This window comes from Euprymna scolopes, chromosome 1 (assembly GCF_053919585.1).
Source record: "Euprymna scolopes isolate OS-2025 chromosome 1, ASM5391958v1, whole genome shotgun sequence".
Classification (NCBI taxonomy): domain Eukaryota; kingdom Metazoa; phylum Mollusca; class Cephalopoda; order Sepiida; family Sepiolidae; genus Euprymna; species Euprymna scolopes.
In genome coordinates, this window is record NC_136482.1 from 182,928,289 (window position 1) to 182,942,017 (window position 13,729).

General features: G+C 34.1%; 1 protein-coding gene across 2 annotated transcripts in view; it reads right to left on the minus strand.

Moving 5' to 3' along the window:
• The window catches only part of LOC145277967 (putative ATP-dependent RNA helicase DHX37), a 108,592-nt gene that overhangs the window by 55,119 nt on the left and 39,744 nt on the right, over positions 1-13,729 (minus strand). For both annotated transcript variants that reach the window (XM_080130108.1, XM_080130102.1), the window contains 6 exons: positions 10,211-10,324; positions 7,605-7,706; positions 5,721-5,804; positions 5,208-5,331; positions 2,814-2,904; positions 2,160-2,271 (listed from right to left, as the gene is read on the minus strand). In XM_080130108.1, the coding sequence (XP_079986234.1) occupies positions 2,160-2,271; positions 2,814-2,904; positions 5,208-5,331; positions 5,721-5,804; positions 7,605-7,706; positions 10,211-10,324 (627 nt within the window). The remainder of the gene's footprint in view (positions 1-2,159; positions 2,272-2,813; positions 2,905-5,207; positions 5,332-5,720; positions 5,805-7,604; positions 7,707-10,210; positions 10,325-13,729) is intronic.

Genomic DNA, 13,729 nt, shown 5'->3' on the forward strand with positions numbered 1-13,729 from the left:
CACATACAGGGTGTCCCAAGAAAATGTATACACTCTTTAAATTATCTCAACTTGCTACATGAATACACTATGCCACGTTCCCAAGAGATGTTTAGGAATAAAGAATGGCACTTTCAGCAGGATGGACCACTTCCCCACTATCATCATGATGTAAGAGCATATTTTGATAGTCACCTGCGAAATAGATAGTTGGGACGAAGAGGCAGTATCGAGTACTGTTCACACTTGCCAGATTTGAGCCCCCCTGAATTTTTCTCTTTTTTGGGGGGGTGATGTAGGGGGGGGGCATGTTAAGCATAGGATTCACACCACAAAATGAGCTACAATGAATGAGTTGAAAGCAACTATTGAAAGAAGATGTGTCAACATACCAATTGAACTAATTAAGAATGTTTTCGATCCAATCAGTGAGCATTGTCAGCTGTTCATGGACCACAATGGCCAATAATTTGAACACTTTTGATAATTAGCTAATTTCTATATTTGTTCACAGTATTTTGATGTCTGAAACTTTTTTCTTGTTAGAAATATTGGTTTTATGGTCATTTATAGAGTGTATACATTTTATTGGAACATCCTGTATTTACGTGGAAATGTTTTTTTTTTCAATTATATTTCAAATTTTATTAATACCGATCCTTTAATTTATGAAGCCTACTGTAATTACAGAGCATATAACAAATAACAGAAGCCTTTATTCTAAATATCAATATGTTGTCCATCTTACAATTTATTCCTTTAAGTATGTTGACATGCACAATTCTTGACAGCACTCCTGCTTCTTCTGATGATGAAGACTTAAGGGCAGAATATATTCATTGATTGATACAATAATTAAATGAATGATTTTGTGCTACGAAACAGGTGCTGTCAAGAATTGTGAATGTCAACATACTTAACGTAATAAATTGTAAGATGGCCAACATCTTGAAATTTGGTATATAGACTTTTGTCATTTATTTGATATATACTAATATATATATATATATATATATATATATTAGATTCAGCCACTCTGATGAGTCGTAGACGACGAAACATGTGTCAGTGGATAAATATATTTTAAAAATATTATATATATGTGGGGGTACCAAATTGGTTAAAGGGAAAATTATTCCCAACTCGCATTTAGGTCAAAATGCGCTTTTGTAAATAATTGAATTCATTCAAAATGTATCGCAAAAACAATGTTTGGATGGTGTGATGGTAATCTGTGCAAAATGTGGACTTGATAAGTCAGGTTCAAGTCCTGTGAAAGCTGTCAAGACACTTGAATATCCTTTCTTTTTTTTCTAGTTTTAGAAAGGAATGAATCTACCTCTCTTCAATCCCAATCCTGCTTTTTATAATAACAAGCTTACAGAAACCTGTGTAGGTTAATTAATAACCTTTATTAGTTAATTATGAATTAAATAAAAAACATACTTTGTTTCAAATAAAATTCATATGGGAAGACATATCAACGGTTGACAAAAAAAAGTAAACCAACCTTTTTAGTCTTACATACAGACGCAGAGAGACATGTCTGCTTATTTACATGATTACCCACGAAGAGAAAAGGTACATATAATACACTCGTTTTTATAAACAGTCAAAGGGGAGATAACTCCAAGTTACTTAAAACCTTAAATAACATCAGCCTTAAACCAAGACAAGGGAAGCAACTCAAAGTTACCTAAACCCTTACATCACTGAAAAAAAAGCAAAAATCTGGAGCTGTCAAAAGAGAGACAACTCCTACAATTGTCATAGCCTTAAAAACATGATTGTACTTATTTACAATGCCTCCCCCACGGGACAGAGTTAGACACCAGGGTCGGTTTTTAACGTGGAGAAAAGGTACAAAAATAAAAAATTGTCTCAGTCGTGAAGGTCTGCTCCTCCACCGAAAGAGAACAAGAAATGGAAGTGCAGCATCTGAAGAACAGATACTACACTTTGATCTTGGCCAAAAGGCCAAATTTAAAAACATGACTGTATTTCAAATCTATCGTACATTGATAATTTAAACAACATGTGACATCACATCACTAGAATAGATCTCAATCAACTTTAACAAATTTAAAACCAGTTAAAACCAAAATAAATGCTATTTTTTACATGTATTTTTATCTGCAATCAGTAGAAAATCACTTTTATCATATGTCTTTAATACTTACTGTCAGTTCCTCGTCTTCAAAATAATCTTTTTCTTCAAAGCCATCAGAAAGGTCAACATCATCGTCATCATCAGCCAATTCCATCTTTTCGTTTTCAGGATAAATGGAATAACTACAAAAAAAAAAAAACGGATAAACGTGTAAAAAATACAGGGAAAACCAATTCGACAAAATACATACAAAAATGTCTTCTGCTACTAACAGTCAAGCGCCAATAAGTTATGAGGATATTATCGGTCAAGCGGGATAACTTTAAGTATGCAGAGTTATTTCCCTTTTTGTCAAGTTCACGTTCTATTTGGATCAGTTTTATGTTTTATTATATGCTTAAGAATAAAGTTTTGTGCAATACATTTTTATTTACTGGCACAGGGTTATGAAGTCAGAGTAGGAGGTTTTGGAAGGATTGAAACTCAGTCAAACTTTTAATCTCTGAAGAATTAACTGTCTGAAAACTTTAAAATAAAACCATACAATTCACATAAATCTTAAAAACGTGAAAAAGATAAAAGATAAATCTGAAAAAATGTAATAAAGAAAAAGAAAAATTAAACTGAAGATGTACAAAATATTCAACTTACGAATATTTAATGGAAAAAAAATACCAATTTTAAATTAGGATGTGAAAATTCTGAGAACAGATAAAATGCTTACTCATCAAGTTTAATGTTTGGCAGCTGAGGTTTTTCTTTTTTCTTATGGGATGATTTTTTTAAATGTTTTGTTTTTGATGAAGCAGGAGCATCTATATCAAAATATAAAACAAATTGTTCATTAGTTCACCAATATCATTTTTCATGAAAAATTAGCTGAGCTCATGTAGATTATGTAATATTTGAAATTGTAACGTTATTTAAAAAAAGACTGCACTTTTATTTGTTATCTCTATGAACATGCCCTTGCGTGTTCACTGCATTACGGCCTGATCATGGGCTCTGTGGGCACCTGAAAAAGGTCTACCTTTGACAGTTCCGGAGGCTACAATGCCAAGCAGCGTTCTTGGTTTGAGTGGCATCTTTGTGGAACCAGCTACCCCATGAGGTCACAGACCAGCCCACACTGCAGGGCTTCAAGGCGGCCTTGGACAGACGCTGGTTGCACCTCAACGGTTTTCCTCTGTATAGTTTCTGTTTGTACATAGCCCCATAAATTCTCACTGACTTTTTTCCCCTTGTAAATGGCAATCACTTGTGTGTTTATTCTTTGCCAATTAAATGAATGAATGAATGCACCAGACATGATCATTTCACTCGTTGTGCTGACCCAAAATTGTTGTTGACACTGCAATAAAAGAACTCTGCTTCCAAAACAAAAATCACAAGACTAGTTTATAAATAAATAATACTATTTATCTCTTTGAATATACGAGTGGTACTTGCTTTGCCAAGATTAAATAGCAGACTGAGGGTGTGCTTGACCAGGCTGAAAAATACACATCTCACTGACACAATCTTCTAGCTGAGTCCCAAGGACTCCAACCTGCCTACACAGGCACACCGGCCCAACTACTTGGCAACTAGAAAAAATGTTTTTTAAACCAAATGCTTCCCTCTAACATTCAGCTCTAACTCTTACTCCTTCAAAAAGCTGGCTATGAGCATCTCACCTTATCTCCAATATTTTTACCCTTGATTGATTTTATCTTTTTGTTAATGGTTACTTTTTGGCTACCCAGAGGTTAACCATTCAAGACATCCACTAGAAATAACATCTAGATGGTCTCCATTCATGTGGGATTCTGCAGATAACTAGATAACTCTGGACATTGCTTTTCTTACAGAGGTTGATTACAGTGTGATTTTTCCCATTCAATGAGGTACTTTTTTTTTTTTTTAACAAAGAAAATATCCCTTTGGTGGTCACACTCCAAATAGAGATTCGGATCTCTGTGCCATCCCTACTACTTTTGACCAATCATTTCTCACATGCAATGTGTGTCATCTGTATGCACCACCAAAACATTATGTATACAAAAAAAACAAAAAACTATACATATTTAAATTACAGTTTTTTAAATGATGTGAAAGAAGTTTATTAAAATCAATTCAGTACTCGATTAAAAAGCAAGAAAAGGTTTCTTAGTCAAATGGAATCGACAATCAAATTAGAAAATGATTGTATAATGATTGCAGTATTAGAAAGTTCCCCTGTACAGTTTGTGAAAAGGAAGTCTAGTGCAGTTCAATTTTTCGTGGCGCCTGCAAGCATTGGGTATACAAGAATTACTGCTAGATGGAGATGGACGAGAACTTAGATGTAGAGAAAGTATATTTGGATGGAGACGCTATTAAAGTTGCTAAGTTTTGTTACCTTGGTGATATCATTGGAGCACAGAATGGAGCAGGTACTAGCGTGATGGGTATTCTGCCATTACTAATCAGCCGAATGTCATGACCGACAACCAAGGGAACAGTTTATCAGGCATATGTATGCAGTATAATGATGTAAGTGAAACCTAGTAAAAGAGGGTCAAAAGGACATGTACTGCATGGAGAAATGAAATTGATATGATGGATGTATAATGTGAGTCTTAAAGATAAGCTTAGATCTGATGACTTCAGAGGAAGATTAAATTTGGACAGTATAGAAAGATGTGTGCAAAAGAGTAGACTTCAATGTTATGGCCAGATTGAAAGAATTGAGGAGAGTTCTTGGGTTAGTAGATGTAGAACAGTTGAAGTAGCAGGGTCATTTAACAGGAGAACATTAAGAGACATATGGAAGGAAGTAATAAGGATTTCAGAGAAAAAGAGATAATAAAAAAACTGGCTAACAATAGACATTTTTTTAAAAATCGGTGCAATGCAGGTCAGCATGTAAAATGGACATTAAACCGAATATGATAAGATTAAAAATAAAAATATTAAACACTATAAAAAAAAAAAAAAAAATAGTAACTAGTGTACAATAAATGGGTTTCAAGCAGCATTGTCTTTCTGCAGTAAATAATTACAAACGGATTTGATCTGGAAAAAAAAAGATACGCTTTATCATATTTGTTACTGAGAATTTACCCCTCATAAATATCACAGTATAGATTTCTGTTACCTGAGGAGTTGGAATGAAAAGGAAATCTCTGTCGTAGACGATGGCATAAATTATGGACTTCTTGTTGACTCGTAACAAAAATAAGAATTCCACCTTCAGGAAGTTGAGTGTGAATTTTACAAGTCTGAAAAAAAATAAAAAACATTTAAAAAAGATAATTTATAGATTTACACAAGTTTATAGAATTCTCTGATTATATGAAAAAAATTCTGATTACAAGACTCAAATTTAATGACAATATAATAGTTAAGAGACATTGAGCATGGCCAGTATTAAATGGGTGACCATTTGGGAATAGCAGGTGCTGTATGTTCTCTCCACTTATCTCGGTCATCCTGGATTTCTTGTCACTGGAATCAAACACTGCTGATTCAGGAATGGTATGGTTTGCATTAGATAAAGAAAGTGTGAAAAAATAAACAGACAGGCAAACAAATAAACAAACTTTAGTTATTTTAGTTTATATTTTTAAAACTTGTTATTTTCTAAACAGATAACAATTCAATTGGTTACCTTTTTGTAGACTTCTCCCAGGTAATCTTCCAAAGGCGTTTGCTTATTAAAATGAATTGTGACAGGATACTGACGGGAATCTACCTGCGATGAAAAGTTTAAAAAATTTGAGCAAAAATAAAGATTATTATTAACTTTAGGGAAATCCTAAAAATTGACGTTCTGTACAATTTCCAAATTTAATATCGAATAAAACATTACTGTTGAGAAAAAAAACAATAAGTTAAATTTTAGGGGAAAAAAAACATATCGCAATGTTGGAAATTTAACATGGCTGGTATAAATAAATTCAACAACTTGAGGCAACATTCACTCAAGTTGAACCAGCTCCTCCTGAAAAACACACAGTATCCTGGATGAATGCAGACTCCGCATGACAATTTGCAATGGCCAAGATAGTTATGGTCAACCAGTCCTGGCACCAACAGCAAACATCATAAACCTGTAAACTGGAGCTAGGTTCAACATCAACTTTGATAGTGGGTCACTACATCTTCAGCTGAACTCCTGGGCATCTTTGACAACCTTGGAGTGGTTCTGAAGTTATTGTTCATGGATAAACTCTCCTGGGTTGTGTAGCTGAACCAATGATATCTTCTCTTTAAAAGAAATTAGTTGGAGATGATTCTGTATCACGTCTCGATTTGGGTATTGGAGATTAAATAGTATCAAATCAGAGAATAACTATAATATGCTACAAGGTAGAAAAACTTATGTATAATAAAATGCAAAAAGACTTTTTTTTTTTAATTTTGTCAAAAAATGGTGGTCAACATCAGCATTATAATGGTTTTATGCAAAAACGATACAGTGAGAGAGGAAGGGGGAAAAAAACCCGAAAAGAAACAATCAAACCAAATGATAACATAGTGAATTCGCAAAAGTTAGTCTTATTTTGAAAGCAGAATTAAGTGGAAATAACATTTTTGGAATTAAAAAAAAAAAAAAAAAATGAAATTCCACTAAAAACCAATGAACTCATATCTCTATCTTTACTATTATATGAAAGGAACTTGTGAGTTTGTTCTCTATGGATTTGGAAACATCTGGGTTGATCTTTTTTTTTTAATTTCACGTGAAGGTACTTGATGTGTCTGGGAGTGTTCTTATGCAGGTTTTGTATCGAAAATCAATAATGAAAAAAATCTGATTAAGAAGGAAGTCTAATTTTAACCAGTTTTACACTTTTATACAACATAACATCAGAAGTGCATTTGAGAAGTCTTATCATCGCACAAGCAGAAAGATCCAGCCTATAAAATCAAGCATAGATTCTTTTATGAGGCAGGGGCGCATTTGATAAAGAGGTTTCTTTTTAGAGCACAATTGAACCATGATACTTGACTTTTGTACACTTAACTTTAATTCAACTGATTATGTAAAAATAATTTCATAAAATGAACAGTTGATTCTTTGATAAAACAGGGGCGCGTTCAAAATGAATGTTTCTGTTTAAAACACAATTGAACTTGGTTTTTGCATTTAAAATTTTAAGTGAAGCCATTATTTACAGATAATTTTCTAAAATCAACAGTAGATTCTTTACAGTGCAATGTAGACTACAATGTATTATGGACTAAGTCACTACAGAGAGGTATGTGAAGCTTGCTCCCAGTACACTGCATGAGGAGGGGGGGTCTAACTAAAGTAGACAATCATTTTGATTAAAAAAATGGTAGATTTGTCTGATTTCGATGACAATAAAAAAATGGGAGGGTGGAACATTTGTTCTCATTCAATCCCGGACAATGTCAGGTCTCCTTGCTAGTATACGCATAATGCACTGTTTTATAATACAAGTATATAATAATATATATATATATATATATATATATATATATATATATATATATGATAGATATTAAACAAATACATTTAACTTACCTTGACAATAGGAGGGTTAATCTTAAAAAGATTTGTGTTTCCCGTGAAATCTTCTAATCGAAGTGTAGCTGACATGATTATCAGTTTGAGAGGATTTCCTTTCTGTAAAAAGTGTTTTCACATTAAACGATAAATTAGTTTTCAACATTTTAAATGAAAGCTAAAGCTAATCCTGTTTATACATGGTAGATCATTAGCGAGCTAAAATTTATTGATTTCAGGAGATAAAAATTTTTAAACTGCAAAATTCAAAGAGAAATGAATGCAACATTCAATAAAAATGAAGAACATGTAAAATCGTTTTTTAGGGATTGAAAAAAAATTTTTTAAATAAAATAAAAAATCTCACTCATGTGACATAGGGTTAAATCTATCAAAATTGTGTATCTGATTGTGAGGAGACATTGGGTGTGGAAGAAACTTTGCCAACCAAACCGGATAGCATTCCGATATATGATTTAAGATGAAGACAAAAGGATCATTACCAAGTTTCTGTGTTAAGTTGTCTCCCTTTATATTGACATTAATATGCATATAATTTGTTAAGTTATCTCCCTTATAAAAAGGCAGAGTTAACGAACTTTTCAATATGGCGTCGTAATGTTTATGTGTTTGTTAACCGTTAAACTCTAATCGTGTGTTGCATATTTATTCAATTAATGTATTAGATGCTGTAATAAATTATATATATATATTGTTTATATATATACCGTCGGAGTTGGATTATTTTACTGGTTTTTCATCTGTCTCCACATAAACTCAAAAAGATAACTATCGAGAAGCTCCCGGCTCGTCCTGTTAGTTCCCCCCCCCACCCTATATTTTCCCCAAAGATCGTCTGCTCCTTTGCCGTGCATTGATCAGCATTTTATGTTAGATTACAGTGAAACCCGAGCACATGACTTCATGTTCCAAGCAGAACCGAGCGAACGGTGAGTTACGTCTGGTTCAAATTCTGCACAAGTACCAAAAATCCTTTTACGGATTGAACAACAATGAAGTCCCAACAATAATTGGAACAGCAAAAATAATTCCAACACCAACAACAAGAGATGTTTGAAAAGTTATTCAGGCAAAAAGTAATAAATCATTTTGAGAAGACATTATCAAGGCCCACAATATCATCACTTGAGGATTTTTTTTTTCGGCTGAAGAAATTTCAAATTCACTCCCGAAATCTGAATACATTTTAAGCGAATTTTCGTAGGTTTGAAACAATATTTACAAAAAAAATGCAAACAATGGTGTAACAAAGGGAAATAACTCGTTACAAAAATAAGGAACAGAAGAAAATACTAAATATGCAAATTTAATTCTTCCAAAATAAATGAATATGTCATTTTGAGAAACATTAAAAGTTTTGTAGAAAATTTTTTAGAAAAGATAGTCTGTTTTATACTCTATATAAGTATTTAAATATTGAAAAACAAGAAAATAATGATTTTATCACATATGCAGGTATGGTTTAACGCATAGTGTGAGGCATTTAGATCAAAGAAATTATGAAATGACATGTTCAAATGTCTAATTTTTGTACAAAGTCTAACGATACTAAAGGACAAAGAAATCAGATAAAGAATTCTTAGTATTATGGAACAGGACCCAAATTTTTAAACAAGAAAACCAAATTTTATGGGTAAATAAGTGACTGTTCCATGCACCATTATGAAAAAATTTCAAGAAAGGGAGATAATTCAACTTCATATTTACTAAATTTATAGAATTTTCATTAATCATTTAAAAATGATTTTCTGCATAAAAATAAAACTACTTGATGAATGTACATGATTCTCGGAATATGATATTTTCGTGTTGTCACAGGTACATACATTATACAGACTTTTCTTTATTTTTATTTTGTAATATATGTGGGATTCTGGACAAGAACCACATTATTTTCTCTTTTTAAAATTAATTAAAAAGGTGCACTAAATGGACTTTACTAATTTCAAATAATGTTTTGCATCTCATAAATATATTAATAGAATTCAAAACATGCATTAGAAAAACAGAAATAAGCCGATCTTCAAATATTCAGACAAAGTAAAAAATAAGGACCCCAACTGATGTGAGCCGAAAGAAACAAAGATTTCGGTTGACACTGGCTAGACCTTTACTTTCACACACGCAAATGGCCTATCTAAACAAATATAAAATAACTGATTTCGTTGATTAATAATGTTATTTTTTTTAAATATAAATGCCTACATCATTTGTTTACTAAAGATTTTTTTTATCTTTCTTCTTCTTGAGTTTCATTATAAAGTTTTGTAAATATATGAAACGATTGCACTTCACATAAAAAAATAAAATCTTAGTTGTAAAAAAAAAAAAAAAAAAAAAAAAACGGTGAAACAGTTATTTTATATTTGTTTGCAGAGACTATTTTTGTGTGCAAAGGTCAAGGTCAAACCAGTGTTGACCGAAATCTCTCCTTTTGCTTCTTCACTCAGCTGGAGTCCTTATTCTTTTCTTGGTCCAAATATTTTTATTTATCTAAACATTAATGACAGAATATGTACTTGTATTTATAGAGTTTGTTTATTATTGTTAAAATATTGTAGTTTTAAGTGAAGAATATTCAAGTAGTCAACATTCTTGCCTACCTTCTCCCTTATGGGAACTATTCGTGACAGCAGCCCGATGAGAATATCCGTATACACAGTGCGTTCATGAGCCTCATCCAATATAATAACGGTGTATTTCATTAACAAGAAATCCTGCAGTGTAAAAACATTAAAAAATATGTAAATTTCTAAAACAAGCAAAAACCAAATTCGATAATAGAAAAGATGTGCATCCACAAAGTCACACTTAACTTCATTTGTTAAGCCTTTACCTCCGAGCCACCAAACAATTCCCATGATAATGAAGGGAATTAATCTATATATATATAAAAGCGAAAACGTGCGCTAGTGTGTGCATGCATTTTTGTGCATGTCCGTCAAGGACTTTTTTCGCCAGGCTTCTCGGTCGGTTCACTCCTTAAAACTTTTTATATAATGTCTAAATCATAATATCTATGACTTAAGAACGGGTGTAGCGGCTATCTTTAATTTGCCTGACTTGTACACGCTATTTTCAAGAGATTTTTCTATCGCCGCGTCTTCGTTACCCTTTTCAGTATAAAAAAGCGAATGATGGGGCAGGAGAAACAGAAACTGGCTTGCAGCGCAAAACTAGGTCAAACATCACGCGACCTAACTTTCTCACACCTGTCAATTTCACTTCATAAATGTTAACTTACAACACTTGCCACTTCCTCTCCCCTCGTGGTTGAGATGGTTAGGTCTCAGGGGTTTTTTCCATTTCGTTTCCACCTTCGCATCAAGGGTCGGAGTTCAATCCTACTTCCCACTAGAACTTTTTTTTTTTTTTTTTTTTTTAAACTGGATTGTTTTGATCTAGCCCCCCCCCCACCCCCAAACACCCAGGCAACGCCGGGTACCCCCTCCCCAGGCCAGTCTTCTATCTATCTATATATATATATATATATAAAAGCGAAAATGCGTGTATGTATGTATGTTTGTTTGCTTGTATGTATGTATGTATGTTTCCGCTAAAAACTTTCGACAGACAACGAAAATTCACAAACTTGGTATCATATTGAAGCTCCATCCTTCGCTCAAAAAATATCGAAAAATTGGCCAAAAACGTTCATTTTTTCACCCCGAAATCGACAATTTTCGACATTGGGTGGGGGGGAGGGGGTAAACAAAAACGGTCCTCTCGTGACAACAACCCATTCTACGCATGCGTCAGATAACGTCATGACCTGATTTACTTTAAATAGTTGAAAAACTGACTAAATTTCATGTACGTCGCGTTAGCTCAGTTGGTTAGCGCGTTGGTTCGTTATTTAAACGTTTTGGGTTCAATCGTGGTGTGAGTTGTCTTTCTTTTTTTTTTTCCGATTTTTTAAATTTAAATATTGAACCAGTATTATTTCAGCCATTTTTCACATAACGTTCGTTTTTCTGTTTTTTTTTTATTTCACTTATCCACCCCCGACTACACACCCAAAAACAGCCGGGTACCAACCGATTTTTTAAATTTTAATATCGAAACAGGCTTATTTAAGCCATTTCTTTTTTCGATTTTTACATTTAACATCGTTCGTTTGCCTTACGTTAGTTTTTTTTGTGTTTTTTTCTCGATGTATGTGTTCACGAATATAAGTATCTGTATGTGCGCGTGTGTTTGCAAGTATGTCTGAATCGATATATGCATGTAGGCCCATGTATATAGGTGTATGGGTGTCGATGTGTGTGTGTCTGTATACGTGCGCATCCATGCTTACGCGCACGTACTGAATTTAACACCTTAAGGAAAATTTGGGGTCATCGGGAGCAGCGCGGGTGTATATGCATGCATGTATGCATATGTGCATATGTTTACATGCCAAGGCGGAGATGTATGTGTACATGTGAGCGTTTAAGTATGTGTGTGTGTGTGTGTGTGTGTGCATGTGTGTGTGTGTGTATGTACGCATGTGTGTGTGTGTATGTACGCATGTGTGTGTGTGTACGCATGTGTGTGTGTATGTACGCATGTGTGTGTGTGTGTATGTACGCATGTGTGTGTGTGTGTGTATGTACGCATGTGTGTGTGTGTGTGTATGTACGCATGTGTGTGTGTGTGTGTATGTACGCATGTGTGTGTGTGTGTGTATGTACGCATGTGTGTGTGTGTATGTACGCATGTGTGTGCTCGTGTGTGTGTGTGTATGTACGCATGTGTGTGCTCGTGTGTGTGTGTGTATGTACGCATGTGTGTGCTCGTGTGTGTGTGTGTGTGTGTGTGTGTGTGTGTGTGTATGTGCTCGTGTGTGTGCTCGTGTGTGTGCTCGTGTGTGTGCTCGTGTGTGTGCTCGCGCGTACGGCCGCAAGCTAACCCTCTCCAAGAACTTAACCAATAAAATTCAAATAGATAAACCGAATCATAGCCCCCCCCCCGCCTCCCAACCTAAGCGAACATCCAACAGGTCAAGACATACTTATCAAGAAATCATCTCACCAACAAGACGCCAACAACCTAAACCTTAGGACTCAAAATTTAAAGTAACCCCCTACTCCTACCCCCACATATCTCCCTCCTCCCTCCATGTATCCCTATGCCCTCAGCCACATCAGAGATGAACTTCCCAAACTCCCCCACAACCACCTAATGTCCTTAAACTCCAAAACTAAAACATTACCGACATATCAAGCACTACCCCTCCCACCTTTCCCCCTTGTTCCCTTCTTTTTCCGCTTTTCTCACACCCCTCCCCTGACATCACTCTTTCATTCCACTATAAATGAACATTTTTGTGAAAGTCTGAGGAAGCTACCTGACGGCCAAAAAAACGGTCGTGTAGCTGAAACAATAATGTAACGAAACAGAAAAATACAGTAATAAAAAATAAAACGCATATTTGCTCTACAACAGTATTGAGCACTTTCTTCAGTTTTTTATTAATTACCATTTCTACTAAATATATATATATATATATATATATTTTTTTTTACATGGAGGTCACCACTTATGAAGGCCTGGAAGCCACTCAGGGATAAAGGTTATTGCGTGTACAGTAATCAATGGGATAGTATTGTAGTAATCGTTAGTATTGGAGATTTGATAAAGTGTCTTACTTAAGGGGTGGTTCATCAGGAATTCATTAATGTTGGACTTGAAGACATCCAAGTTGTAGTCAGGTGGGAAACAAGCAAACGGAAGAGAGTTCCACAGGCGTGCACTTCTAAGAAAGAAGTTTTGTTCATGGAATCTACATTTTGATTTAAGCACAGATAAAAAGTGGGGAAAATTACTTACAGTGGTTTCAGCTAGACGGGTGTTTATCATGAAAGATTGGTGAGGGGGGACCAGAGATTGGAGCTCAGACGACATATATACAGTATCGGCCATAATATAAGGAACCGAAAAAAAATTACAATTATTCATGTATATTTCAAAAATTAGAGCATGGATTTTTCTGAAATACTCAGAATAAACAAATAGAACCAATGCATATAAACTAGTACCAAAAAAAAAAAAAAATAAATAAAATTATGATTCAATATTGAGAAATATTTTAGTTTTAAATTATATCTGTGGATTTATCCTGGCCAAAAGTTAAGGAACGA